Source organism: Mugil cephalus, chromosome 20 (assembly GCF_022458985.1).
Source record: "Mugil cephalus isolate CIBA_MC_2020 chromosome 20, CIBA_Mcephalus_1.1, whole genome shotgun sequence".
NCBI classification, from domain to species: domain Eukaryota; kingdom Metazoa; phylum Chordata; class Actinopteri; order Mugiliformes; family Mugilidae; genus Mugil; species Mugil cephalus.
Window position 1 is genome coordinate 19,992,207 of NC_061789.1, and position 14,881 is coordinate 20,007,087.

General features: G+C 42.5%; 1 protein-coding gene across 1 annotated transcript; it reads right to left on the reverse strand.

Moving 5' to 3' along the window:
- Positions 1–7,929: 7,929 nt before the first annotated feature.
- On the reverse strand, positions 7,930–14,592 carry kcna7 (potassium voltage-gated channel, shaker-related subfamily, member 7). Its single transcript, XM_047572534.1, has 3 exons — positions 14,126–14,592; positions 12,700–13,453; positions 7,930–11,004 (listed from the first exon to the last, which is right to left on the reverse strand). Exons 2-3 carry the CDS (start codon positions 13,399–13,401, stop codon positions 10,072–10,074), a joined length of 1,635 nt encoding a protein of 544 aa, XP_047428490.1. The 5' UTR covers positions 13,402–13,453; positions 14,126–14,592; the 3' UTR covers positions 7,930–10,071.
- Positions 14,593–14,881: the final 289 nt, after the last annotated feature.

The window sequence follows — 14,881 nt, forward strand, 5'->3', positions numbered from 1 at the left end:
TTTGGTTCTGTTTGCCTGGTTGGTGGTGTCTGGCGAATGAGGCATTAATCTGCCCTGCAGCATGAGAGAGACGCCCCTCCAACACATGACATGGGGATATCACACCATCTACAGGAATTTAATTACAGCCGACACCACTGTGGAGTTGAGCGTGTGTATATATGAGTGTGGAGGGTTTGGGGAGTTAAAAGGAGCTTTGTGTGCTCCGTAACGCTTTCTTTTCTTTACTTAGGCTCTAATTGAACGTTATCTCAAGTCTCTAGTTGTTATTTCAAGACACAGATAAAGGCAGATTTGGTAGTTATAATGAGAAACTCACGTTAATTGATGTTTTTTTTTTATCGGCCAGTGGAAAAACATGAGACTCTTGCAGCTGTGGAATCGTTAATGCTGATTAATCTGATGATTTTTAAATTGATGTGCAAAAACTATCACAGAAATTTCCAAGAGTTTTAGAGCTGTTAGAGCTTACAGATGTCTGTCTTTGTAAGAGGTACAGACCATGATTGCAAAAATATGCAGTTTAAGTTGTTATAAAGAAGAGTATTCAAAGACTGCAATCATTTAAAAGTTCAGTATGCTTAGACAAAAAGACAATAAACCCACTGATTGTTCCTGTTCTTGAACTAATCTTCATGTTGATTTTAGTCAGTCTGGAGCTTTAGAAAAGTAAATGAAATGTTATTTGATTTAATTTTTAAAAAAACTAAATGAGTTTATTGACTAAACATCATGTTTCTGTCATGATAGTGCTAACTGCAGAAATAGCCATTTCTTATCCCAGAAACTAAATAGTTCCTTTTTTTTTTCTTTGCCAAACTGAAATGAGTATAATATAAATCGTCCTTATGGGATAAACGAGCAGGATCATTTCAAGATGTCTTAAAATTCCTCTGTGTGATATTACAGTAAATGAAACCCAGTGGCAGCAGGAGGGAGACGCCGATGTCCAGTTTTAAAACTCAGGCTGACATCTAGAGGAGAGATCACTCGTCACATGATGCAGAGCTCAGCGAAGGCTGCAGATAACACAACTCTGACATTTCACGACTTTTCCGACCAGAAACCTAAAAGAACGTGACGCATCCAGAGTCTAGTGTGCGCCTCCCTCTGAAGATACTGTATACACGTCCCTTGATGCTTTTAAAAAGTTGTTTAGATTTGAGCACACATCATCACATTCTCCCAGAGTCACTGCACGGGGAGTCATGTGGAAGGAATTCAGAAATCCATGACATGAGTGATCAAATATGACCTTTACTTAAGTAAAAGAAGATGTATACATATACATAACTGCATCGCAATATTCACAGGTAACGCTACATGCATATGACAAATTATTAATGTGCAATTTAAAACATCTTTAATTAAACTGCTCTTTAGTACAGGAGTGTAAAACTCATTTTAGTTCAGGGGCCACACACAGTCCAATTTGATCTCAAGGGGCCAGACCAGTTTAACAAGTGTATTAACCTATAAATAAAGACAACACTATGACGACTGTGAATGTTTCCCTTTGTTTTAGTAAAAGTGCATTACAAAAATGTTTACATTTAACAAAGTGCAAAACATGTAATGAACAACTGGACATTGAAAAAGAAGTGCAGTTCTGTTTAGTTCTAGGTCTCAGTGTTGTGTTGTGTCCGCAACTCTTCCTAAAACTGTGTGAAACCTTGGAATCGCAGTTACTTTTGTTGAAAGAAATTACAGTATATTACTTCAGTGTAATATTAGCACTCTGCAGATTCATCCCGCGGCCACATTAAATGCGGGTCATATGTTTCACACCCGTGCTTTTGTACATTCACTTCTCTTACCCTCGGAAAATGTTCAGTTTCAGTAACGACAAATATTCACACAGGAGGAATCTGCACTATTTGAAATTGTGTCTCGAGAATATAAAACTTGGACAGCTTCGAAAGAAGATCACTTTCTAGGAATGACTATGACTTCATTGAGACATTTCTCTGCTCTGCAATCATCTGACATCTTAGAAAAGAATTAAGAATTAAAAAAACTTACTCTCTCTTAGAGTACACACAACGAAACCAATTAAGACCTGAAAACATTCTGTTAAGAATTACCAATTAATGAAGCTGGTGTTTATGTTCCTCCTCCGCTCGACTTTTTCACACTAATCTTTTAGCACAACCTTTACTACACACATGTGCACTGTGTTGCCCCGACCTTGTGCCACCAGAGCCAAGTCAACTACAGAGGCAGAGGGCAGACTTGTATGGACAGTCAGTGGGAGCTGAGAACTTATTTGGTAAAGCAGCGTATTGTCCAGACCAACCCCAAAGGCCAGCATGTTGTATTCATCACTTTATACTGTGGTAAACACACAGGGAGTTTGAGATGTCGCTGTCACTGTTATTTTGTTTAAGATTATTCACAAAACATCCTGTCTGACTTCACTGGTCAGACTCGTCTTTTCTGCTCAATGGAAGCATAAACCCTTTCAGCATTGTCCAATTTGTGCTGCAGTGGAGCACCATAACAGATTAACCTGTGTCAGGTCACTGATCCTATGGAACGCTTCATCTCGACACGTGAGACGTTTATTTACACAGCACTGTGCTTTCAGAGTGACGCGCTCTTTCTCTTACTCCGACAGGAGAACAGGATGGGGGAGCATTCCGTCACAGAGGTGTTGTGATGATCAGGCTGCAGGTTCACCACGGAGCTTGTCTTCTTAGGTGTTGTCAGATCACACATGTAACCTTCAGCCTACACTTGTGCCAAGAACATTAAGTAAGATTGTGAAACAAGAAAAATGATTGAACTCTCCGGGCATTGCGCCAAAGACTCCTCCTTCCTCACATACTATTACCCTGCGCTCTCAAGATGTGAGAGTCATGGGCAGACACATACCACCGCACCACCACATCCTCCCATCCTGTCGTGTGAACCTGAACTCGTGCTGAAACAAAATCTCTCAGTGAGTTCCATCTCCATATACTGGATATCCACAGGATTGGTGGTGTCTCTCATTGCTACATGCCTGCATGCCCGCCGGTTGAGAAGTATGTGTACTGAACACGCTTCCCTTGCCTAAAGGGATCACAACAGCTTAAGTGGTTTGGGCAACCTTATGTTGCTTCTTTGACACTCCATGTAGAGGCATTCTTGGCTGGTTAAACTTTATATCTGTGGTCCGTCATAAAAGGCTGTCCCAAAGTGGAACGACCCTCGTCGAGACGGGTCCAGACTGTCCCCATTGTCCATAACATAGGTCCCTACCAGGCCAAAAATGATTGTATTTCAGCCTCTTAATTTACTAATGTTTGTTTAAATCTTTATTTTGGTGTATTTTTAAATTAATGCTGCTCAGGTTTTTAAGACAGATGGAAAATAAACTGCTTGGAGGACCAAGCAGAAGCTTAAGCATTGCATCAAAAGCTGGAAAACATCCTCTTTTACTTATTGGGGCAAAATACTCCAAGGTTTTTTCACACTGTGTAATTCTAGGCTGTCTGGGCCGTGCAGTAAGTCCACAGTTGTGAGAGACACACAGTGAAATATGTGGTTGTATATCTGAAAGGGTGCTGATAGATCACATGGAGAGACATGTGAGCATTGGCGACCAAAGAATGCCTGCAGTCCAATTCAGGCTGTGTCAGAAATTTAGGAGCGTGTTTTCAGGCTGTGACTGCAGAGAGGAGAGTGGTCCAGAAACCAGCCAAACAAACTGTGACATAAATTACGCAAATTATCCCACCCTATCCCACCCCGCTTGATTTAGCCAAGAGATGGTGTGGGTGAGGACAGCAGATATAGTGTTTTCATCTCGTGCAATGCAAAGGTTAGCGAAAGTGAAAAAAACACATGTTGTGACACCACTGTCCCCAGTGTTCATGAGTGTGGACCCACTTCCTTGCATTGGTCACTGCCGTTTTCGCTTAACTAATATTTCGCTCTCCGCTACATCCACCAGTTACAAAGAAATGTTGGATATACAATGTGCTTATTTATTTATTTTTTCCTACTCTCATCATCCTGTGGGACCGCTTTATGGAGCCGTGGGCATGGCAACTTGTAGTCATCAAGACTCACATCCTGTTTCTATAGCACCAAATAACAAACTAAAACTAAACTTATCAGAAAAAAGGACACTTCAGTCTGCATCAGTGTTACATTAACTACCCAAAATGAGAGAAACTAAAAGTCACACTGCATGGCAAAAGAAAAGTCGCCACCAAAAATAAAGGTGACACGCTCTAATATCTGGTTGGACTGCTTTTAGCTGTGATTACAGCAGCATTTTATGTGGCATTGTTTCAGTGAACTTCTGTAACGTCACAAGATGTATTTCCATTCAGTGTTGCATTCATTTTTCACCAAGATCTTGTATTGTCTGTGTATCTGACTGTACTTCATTGTTTTAGTTTGGCCCGAGTTCCATCCACTGACATGGAGGAGGTGGTGCTTATGACCTATACTGCAGCCAGTCAGCAGAGGGAGCTCTCCATGCTTTGGCTTCACTTTTAAGGAGCTGTTCCGCCATCTATCCTTTTACAATCTGTGGTCTCACCAATCCTGATATTACACACCCACCACTCTGCATTCTGCATTATGGTAAGGCTCCTGAATGTCCTGTTGCTTCGTACAGTGCTGGATGATCGTAGCTATCTGATTACTTTCCATGGCTTGAGTCAAGCAACATTTATAAGCGCCACCCCATCCAGCCCCATCCAGTGCTTCATACTCTCCATCTATTACATGAAAAATGCAACTCTATGCCTTCAGTGTGTTGTTGACAGTGTCAGAGAGGACCAGCATCATGACATGTATGTGGTTGGTTGTGTGGAGGTCGAAGACCTGTCTGCTGACAAGTCTTTTGAAGTTCTCTGGATGGGTGACCAGACTGAACTCATCCATCAGACAGGTGGGAACTTTAGATGTGTCTGGCCTGGAATTACTGCCCCCAAGTCAGGAAATTACCTCAGTTAATCTCTCTGAGCAGGTCAAGGAGGAGTTTTGTGCTTGAAATCATTTGGTTTAATTTGCATGTGAACTTACTCTCTGTGAGTAAATGTGGTTAAAAAGCTGCCTGTGTTGTGTGTCCAGGTCTAAAGAAGAGGAAGGCTGCAAGCACCCAGCAGAGTCCTGTCGCACGCACAAAGGTTTTATTATTAAGCAGACTCAGGTTGCTCTTGATGCAGAAGGAAACAGCCTCCTCCAGCTCAGCTGTAAGTGGTTTCAGAGTTTGTGTAATTCTTACTTGGGTTAATTATAATTGACAATCCCTGTTTGTGTTTTACAGAGTAAAAACAGGCTGTTTGTCAGCTGTGCCAGGAAGTGATTTTACTGGCTGGACTTTGTTAACTTTTTCTTTTTCCCTTTAGCTAATCAATCTAAGCTTAACTTATATAATTTTCACTCATGAACATTGTAGATTATTGGCATTTCCTCTTATAAATGTCCCCCCACAGAGACTCCCAAGTGATCCACCTGTTTAAAAACCATGTTGATTTAAAGAGACTTCTCTGACTCAGCGTGCTTGAGGTGAACTGGGGACACTGAGTGTCTGACACTGACCTTAACCTAACTGTAAACGTAGACTCAGAGGCCTTGATGTGGATTCATAATGTCCGTATATTCAAACTTTAACCACTTCTAGCACAGTTCTGCCAGATGCTGTAACTTGTAAATTGGCCCTCACTCCTCACTACAGAGCCATTGTGGGGTTTTGTACATATAAAAAGGATAAATAGAATATTCATGATGATTTGAATATTCTTCACAGTTACTATAATGACAGCACAGCACGGATAATGAAGTGTCTCAAAGACAGTAAGAAAATGTTAAATACGGCAGAGGTGGTCTCTCACAACAGGCTAGTGTAAGTTGTGTATTTTTCACTTTTCACTAGACAAATTAAAAGGACCAAATTGTTCTAAAGAATTTCTAGGCAGTTGATTTGATGCTGGCAAAAGAACCTAAACTATTCATTTGTGGCCGACTTGATGTTTAATCTGATTTCTATTCAGTGACTTAAATCTATAGATAAAACACTGAAAGTCCTCAAATTTGACATCCAGGTTTTATAAAATCCATAAATTACAGTTTCCCCACTTTACTGAAGAATAATACAAACAGAACAGTGCATTGCCAGTGCACCTCTGTGCAGCTCCAAGCATCTTTTAACAGGGTGTCAGTGCCATCCATAGGCACTGCCTCAATACTCTGGAAGCACCCACCAAACTGCTTACTCCCCCCTGTGGACAATGTCAGTAATAACACATTGACTTGTCCATTCAATGCACTGTTCCTCTGTACAGGACGCCAGAACATAGAGTGCCTGAACAAAAAGTTCAGCTGAATGAACTCATGATTGATGCCCAACATGAGTGACTGATCAATCTTCCCTACATCCTCAAGTCTTAATTAAGGTCCAGGTTGTGTGTATATTACATGTCAATCTTAGAGATTTTTTAAGAGTTTTCTCTTCTGCTTAAGTAACTTGCACAAACTGTGGAAGGATTTGCAGTCGAAAGGGGACACACGTCAGTGTTCGCTCACCAGAGACGCAGGAGAAACCCCGCAGACAAAGCTATTACTGGATGGAGAAAGTTGCAGCAGACACACAAACAAACAACAACAACAACAAAAGACACGGAACACACGAGGCTGCACAAATACACTGATGAGACAAAGACAGAGATACAAACACAGTTAATCCTCTCAAAGAAGAGTTAGAGAAAGGCGAGGCAGGAGAGAGTGGTGGATGGGAGAGGAATCGGGGTGGGTGGCAGATGGCCAGAGCAACGTCAATCCTTTTCATTCTTCCCAGACAGCATAAGGGCACCGTGGGTAATTGCGAGCGGGGCTGACGTTAGATTTGACTCCCTGCACGTCACAGAGGAGAGCTGAGCGAGGCAGAGCAGAAAGGTGACGCGCTGCAGCTCAGAGCTCTGCAGAAAACCTAACCTAAACCTAAATTCACTTTTGTGTTGGTGTCTGGGGAATGAGGCACTAATCCCCGCCTCATGCCCGTAGCATGAGAGAAAGAGAGAGAGAGCTGCCTCTCCAACACATCACATAGGGGATATCACACCATCTAAGACTACAGGAATTTAATCAGGGTGCGTGTGCATTGAAGATTTCAGTGAGTTACAGAGAGTTTCATCCGCTCCAAAGCACTTTCTGTTACTTCTTTGTTTTATTGAAATGTATGCAGTTTAATATATCTCATCTCACTCTGAAATGAAAGCACAGACCATCTGAAGTTAAAAAAAAATAATAATAATCATGGAATCAATATATAACCCAAAATGTATTCTATATATAAAGTTATATATATAAAGTTCTTTCCAATTTTGTTGCAGAAGTTCCCAGAAATGTGTGGCACTTGTAGGATGCTTTGCTCTCAGTCTTCTGTCCAGTTCGTCACAAACTCAAAAAAATATTTGATTTCCATTTCTTATTAATAATTAATTAATTAATTAAGTTACTAATTGTATAATTAAGCCACAAGCTTTCTGAAGGAAGCTGAACTGCGTTTTTCATTTTTGACAAAATCTTCGCCGCATGGCATAAATGAGGAGAAACATTTTAGGATGAAACATCTGAATACTCTGAAGTCTTCTATGGCAGCTACCGGTAAATCAAGTCCACTTGCAACCGGAGAAAGACAGATGTCCCGGTTTTAAAACTACAGCTGTCTGACATCTAGAGGAGAGCTCACTCATCGCACGAAGCAGAGTTCAGCTCTGACTCAGGATTTGTTTTTGAAATTTCACAACTTTCCTGAAAAGAAAAGTAATCTGACGCATCCAGAGTCTAGTGTGCGCCTCCCTCTGAAGATACTGTATACACGTCCCTTGATGCTTTTAAAAAGTTGTTTAGATTTGAGCACACATCATCACATTCTCCCAGAGTCACTGCACGGGGAGTCATGTGGAAGGAATTCAGAAATCCATGACATGAGTGATCAAATATGACCTTTACTTAAGTAAAAGAAGACGTATACATATACATAACTGCATCACGAAACTTGCAGGCCACACTACATTCACACGGTCAGGACAAAATGCAGAGGCTTTTTCTACATTCATTGAGTTTCACTGCTGCTTTAAGGCAAAGAATATCAAAAGTTTGGACACTTCAGTGAGAAAGTGTGTCCAAACGTTTGACCGGTGGTGTGTTTCCTATTTGAGAATGAACACACTTTGGCAAGTAGCAGTATCAATATCACCCCCAAAAACTCCAAATAAAATAAACCCCTTGTCTGTTTTCAGCCCACTAAACACTGACACGTTTGACAAAATATACACAGACTCCATAACGTTCTGCCGAACGCCACAAACCTCTGAAGCTCTGTGGGAATCTGGGTTTCAGTATGAACATAACATCAGACTAACTGACATCTCAGTTAGAGACATTCATCTAAGAATGAACCATTTACAGATAATATAAATGCAAATACGTTGACATATAATTGATAAATAATATATATATGGCCTCTTAGTGTCTCTTCTGTTTTTGATATGTCTTCTCTACTCCTTAATTTCCACACCTTCATCACACCAATAAAAAGTGTTTAAGACTTAAAAAACATTCACACTGTGTAGTTTTACAGAGAAAGGTGAGGTCACTGGTGATGTTCAAGAAATGTCTCGCTGGGGCAGAAGCCCCTGGATCAGCCTCTCCGCCGTGACAAAAAAGTCAACTGCCTCTGAACGATGTCAGACCAGAGATCAGATTTCTCCGTATCTGAGCTGTATCGGTTTCACTGTTTAGCTGCGCAACATATAAACTGGATCTGGACCAACGACATGTACTCTGTCTGCACCGCGGTCAGCCGGTGTGCAACTTCTTTGTAGTCGTAGTCAGTGTGAGATTGCAGCACCGCATTTGTGCCATAACTCTGACAAGTATAAGGCATCGACACCCACTCATTCACCTGCTGTATGAGTAGAGGAGCAAATGATGAAGTTATCTTCTTTGGACGTCTGTCTCACTCTCTAACTTCATGTTACAGCAGCAGAGGCGTCGGTCACAGTTCTGTTCGTAGTTTACATTTATTTTTTAGCGTCAGTGTTTCCGCCAAGTAGTCCTGATCTACACTTGTGACTGAATTTAATATTTGCTGGAATGAAAAACAAGTTCCACATTTTCCAAGTTTTTTTTTTTTTTTTTTGGTATATATAAAATAAATTACATTAAATTAATTAGATTTTTTGGCCCAACTTACCTAGATGGTAAGAGAATTCAATTTGTTCAAAGCTAATCATACAAGGAATAGGAGATATACAGATTCCAGTAAAATATCTCCTTTCAATGAAACTTTACTTTCTGTACTGCATTTACACCGATCAGCCACAACATTAAAACCACTGACAGGAGAAGTAAATAATATTGATCATTTTGTGACAATTCAGTGTTCTGCTTGGAAACCTTTGGACCTGATATTCATGTGGATGTTACACTCCCTAATGATCCCAGCTGGATGCGTCCTGACACAGACACAAACATGTAGAACAACACAAGGTGTTGACCTGGCCTCAAAATTCACTAGATCACTAGATCCCAAACTGATCAGGTGTCTCTCCTCAAACCACGGGACCCAAAGATTCCCACTAACAACATTGTGTTGCCAGACGCCAAAGGACACCCTCAGAAGGCCCATGTCCATTCTCTGATGAGTCAGAATCAAAATTAGAGAGGAGGTCATAATGTTATGCCTGATCGGTATGTGCTATAGGATTTTGTTGGGGTAAATGGGGTATATATAAATGGGGTAAGACTTGCAGCGAGATACAAGGAGACACATACATATTTGTTTTGCTAGGGACACAGAGAAAGGGGCTGCGAGTTATTTTTCTGTGCAGCTGCTGGATTTCTTTTATTTGAGGTGGATAGACTATGCCTTGAAGTATTTGGAAATATGAGTTATATCAAAGATTTATATACAGATGCTTCCTGTAAACACCCAAAAGACTCAGAGGTAAAAACCTAGATCACATGAGAGGCACAATCCTGGTTTGTGTCAGCATTCATGCATTACGCTGCCATTGCTGCTTTCGTCCTTGTTGTTTCAGTGTAAATCTAGAGCCGCTGTGCCGGTCAGACCTGAGTGACCAGAGGTTCTTTAAGGTAGAAGTTTATCCCTCTCTGATCACCAGTTGCCTGTCCGGAACAAAGCCCAGCCAGCAGACTCCTGTTGAGCAGAGGGCAGACAGGCCTGTTCTGCTCATACAAGGGAGCGTAATCTGCAATGTATTCAGGTTCCTCATCCATTCCTTCCTCATCGTCTTCCTCTTCGTCGTCCCCTCTGTCCTTTTCCCAGAGCGACGTTGTGATATGGTGGTACTCCCTAGTGTCCTCACACTCCATCCCTCTGTGGTAGAAGTAGCTGAAGTTGGACACAATGACAGGCACGGGCAGAGAGATGGTGAGCACGCCGGCGATTGCGCACATGGATCCCACCAACTTTCCTCCAACGGTCCCTGGACACATGTCCCCGTAGCCGACAGTCGTCATGGACACCACGGCCCACCAGAAAGCCTCAGGTATGCTGGTAAAGAGCGTGCCAGGACTGTCCACCTCAGCAAAGTAGACAGCACTGGAAAAGAGGATGACGCCAATGAAGAGGAAGAAGATGAGCAGGGCAAGCTCTCGCAGGCTGGCCTTCAGCGTCTGGCCCAGGATCTGGAGGCCTTTGGAGTGACGAGAGAGCTTGAAGATCCTGAAGACTCTCACCAGCCTGATGACCCTGATGAGGGCCAGGGACACTGACGGCTGCGAGCCTTTGTCCTTTGCCAGCTCCGTGCCCAGCGTGACAAAATAAGGCATGATGGCAAAGAAGTCGATGATGTTCATGATGTCCTTGAAGAAGTGCACCTTGCTCGGAGCGCTGATGAAGCGCATGATGAGTTCAAAGGAGAACCAGCAGATGCAGATCGTCTCTACTATGAAGAATGGGTCGTGGAAAGGAGTGAACCCAGATGGGACCGTGATGGTTTCATTCAGGTTGTTGTGAGTGATAGTAATGGACTGCTGTAAAACAAAGAAAAGGGCAGACGTTGGATACAACTTATCAGTTGTTTTTCAAGTTGGAAAGAGAAACATGAGAATAAAGGGGAAAGGTGGGGTGATTGTAAATAGCTCCATGGAGATGGTTATGGGAGTGTAAACGGAAAGAAAACAGGGACAGAGTCAACCGGAGAAGCAATTACAAGGAAGGCTTCTCCTCAGCACATTTGGAGTATGACATCAGGATCCGGTGCGATCTCTGATACTGTGCTAACCTTTCTCTCCTCTCCATTTTCGCTCTCCCAGCTTTAATTTTTTTTTCTCGCAGACTTTTATATAAATCAGTTTTACTATATTTAAACGCACAAAAAACATTACCTACATGTGACTCTGGCTTGTGTTACAGGCATCTGACACTTCGTTTAACCCAGCTGCTTGTTTTTATTTCCAGGAGGTAGGTGAATGTTTGGAATAACTGGGCATTAATGTCTTTTAACAAGTCAGATAATGTTACTCTGAGCGTTTTATGATCCTGCAGCTCACACTGTCCCCGGTACAGAGTATTTATAGGCTCAGGTTACAGTTTATTAGGTACACCTGGTTAAAACTAATACAGTCCAGCAGAAATTCTCCCTGTATGAAGGTGATTTGGTTAAAACAAAGACTTCACTTTCAAGTGAATATTATATTATGAAGATATATAGATAAAAATCTAATGCATTTCATTTTCACTTCTTACAAAGTGAATTCTGGGAAAGACAGAAAACGAGATGCGACTTTGTTTATGGGATTTTTAGGCTGTTGACTGATTATGTGGAGACGGATATACATGCAGGTCTGTGTTGTGCCCAGAAGTATCAAATGCTCTGATCACATGACCGTGTCTATTTGTGTATGGGAGTGATGGGGCAGCGTCGGCGGTGATTGGGACCATAAATCCACTGTGTATCACTTCTGCTGACTGAACCTTCAGATTCTGTCTCTAAGCTACAAGAGCGTGTGCGGGGCTAATTTCATTTTGCGGCAGTCATCAGAAAAGTTGATCTGCCTGTGACTTTTCCATGCCGTTTTGAGTGTGAAGCCTGTGAGTCACAGTGTTTATTAATACGGGTTTAGTTTATGTGTTGATGTACTCTTTGGGTTGTCCTTCCTCTATATATAGCCCTTTAGATCTCCAAGGAGTAACGTGAGACAAGCTCATCTCCTTTCCTTGCCTTCACACTTGCCTTCTCTACCTCCTCTCACTCTCTCGCTCTCTTGTCACTTCGTTTGAAGTATCCACTCCATCTGAATGTACTTGTTGGCTCTGGCAGGCGTCCCCAAGTGGCTGAAGAGGCAAAGCATCTCCACAACATGTCCCTCCTCTATACAGCCTGTTCTGCCTGCTCTCTTCTTTCCTTCCTCTTGTTTTTCACAAGTGCTCTCCTCATCACCTTCATTCCATCGCCTCAGCCTGAGTGGATCAGATTTAATGACAAGTCCAAAATAATCTCATAATAAACTCGCCCTTGCCTTCTCTGTCTGCTTTCTATCTTTTCATTCTCTCTCTTTAGTGTAAACTTTTTTTTTCTTCTCAGCCTTTTGCTTCGTTTTTCACTCGGTGTTGACAGCAGCCTATCAGCAGCCTTCCCTCATCTGGTTGTCTCTCTGCTTCACACATATTTTCCCTAACCCCCAACCTTGTGAATGCTTTGTCTTTGTGTCACCGTGTAACCTCACCTCTCTCCGTTCCTTCTCATATCTGAACTCAGGCAGAGTCTCCAGACAAAAGATTAGAATGGAGAGCACAATGACCATGACGCTGATGATAGCGATGATGCGGGCTCCACTGGACGACTCCGGATACTCAAACAGCATCCAGATGCGCTGCTGCCACTTTTTGGCGGGTAAAGGCCTCTCCTCCTCCTTGGCAAAGCCTTCGTCGGCCTTGAAGCGTTCGATGATCTCCTCCCCGAGCTCGTAGAAGCGCAGCTCCTCCAGGAACATGTCCAGGGGGATGTTGGCTGGCCTCCGCAGCCTCCCACCTGACTGGTAGAAGTAGAGGATGGAATCGAAGCAGACTCGGTTTCTGTCCAGGAAGAGTTCATTTCGCAAGGGGTCAAAGTAGCGAAGGCGGCGGCGGGGGTCACCCAGCAGGGAGTCGGGGAACTGAGCAAGAGTGCGGAGCTGGGTTTCATAACGCATCCCTGACACATTGATGGCCAGGCGTTCAGACAGAGCCCAGCCATTCCTCCAGTGACACTGCCGACGGTTCTCCCTCCTGGCCTCCGCCCTCGGCTCCTTCTCACCGCTCTCCTTCTCCATCTTGTTATTCTTGTCTTTGGTCCGCTTGTTTTCATCACTAACCTCCTCAGCTTTTTGTTTGTCTTTTGGCTCCCCCCCTCCTCCATCTATCCCACCATCCTTGTCTTGATTATCCATCGGTCGGCCCTGAATCTTTTCTCTCTTGTTTTAATTTCGTTGTCTCTTTGTTCTGGAGTAAAGAACATCAAAGGTTAAACTATGAATGTGGAAACAACAGGACAGAAAATCACGGTTTCACTTACAAGAAAGTAAGTAAATGTGTGCAATGATTTTTAAGTCATTATTTTGTTACATAAATTGTTTTTTAATATGGCCAAACTATCCACCAACCAGTTACAAGGCATCTAAATAATACATAAAATTCTAGCATGTTATAACATTAAATATTTTTAGTTTATTGGGTCCCATCTAATGCAATAGATCTGCATTAAATCCCATCGTTGTAGGCTTTATGGCATTTCATTTATTGTCTTGACTGTTTGGGCAATGATTCAAATGTGCTACCATTTGTTCACACTATTTATATCAACGAGGACAGGAGAAATATCAGAAACACTTGTTTATATAATTCATTGACGCCCAGACATCACAATCTCCAGAATGATCCTGGTGTTTAGTCAGCCTTTATGAAGCAGTTCCAACAAAAATTTAAAATTGTAATCTTCATTATCAATCTAATGAATATATGAAATTAAAAGTCTCTCTGAGATTGTGCTGTTAAAGCTAGGCAGCACCTGTTGATTTGGAAAGGTTCATTTTACTTTTGTACTGTTTTTTTTTCTCCTGTAAATAACTCCTCATCAGCACACAGCATGCGAAAAACCTTCATCCATGCAGTCACCTGAGGCTGGTCTCCTCCTTTCACCTGTCCTCCTGCCTCCTGATCCAAATTAATCACTCCGCCAAAAGGTGACCATGTCTCTCTGACTGTACCACCGCCTCCAGGTGCCTTTTGTCGTCACCCTTTCCTCCTTCTTCAGCAGTTTGTGAATCAAATCCCTCATCACGATGTTGAGACAAGCCCTCCCAAGTGTCCCTCCGTCACGAGTCACGTTCGGGAGGTGAGGGGTGGAGGCAGCGTGGCTTCTTCAGGGGCAGCTGCGGTGTTAATCTGCAGCCCCGGGTGAAGTTAAGATAGTTAAGCTTGTTTGTAGGTCACCCACTGTCTTCCCTTGCGCCCCTGTGCTCTCCCTCAAGCTTGGTTCACCTCAGGGAATGCTGTGGGGCAGAAATTTAATCTGCAGCCCTCTGCTACTCCAAGAGCGCCGCCGACTCTTCTCCCCCTTTTTTCCTGCCCCCAACAACCCGCCCAGCTTTAGAATGCCAACCTCTCAACCCCTCATTTTTTCCTAAACATACTGTACATATTTGTATGCATCAACTGGTGTCCTAGTGTAGCACGTCTCAAAACTATTGTGTGAAAAAAAAAAGATTAAAATAATAGAAGTGATCAGCATTCCTGATGATTTAGACTGAAAAACATGTGTTTAGTATTTATTTGTATGTGCTAACTGATTCCATAGCTACAGTTAGATCTTAAACGTGGCTGTGGTTTGTCCACGGCACAAATAAAACTATCATGATACGTGACCCCCTA

Coding starts and splice junctions, on each gene's coding strand:
- kcna7 (XM_047572534.1), bottom strand. CDS start 13,401: ATGGATAATCAAGACAAGGATGGTGGGATAGATGGAGGAGGGGGGGAG. Junction 11,005..12,699: donor ATGAGAAGGAACGGAGAGAG/GTGAGGTTACAC, acceptor TTTGTTTTACAG/CAGTCCATTACTATCACTCA.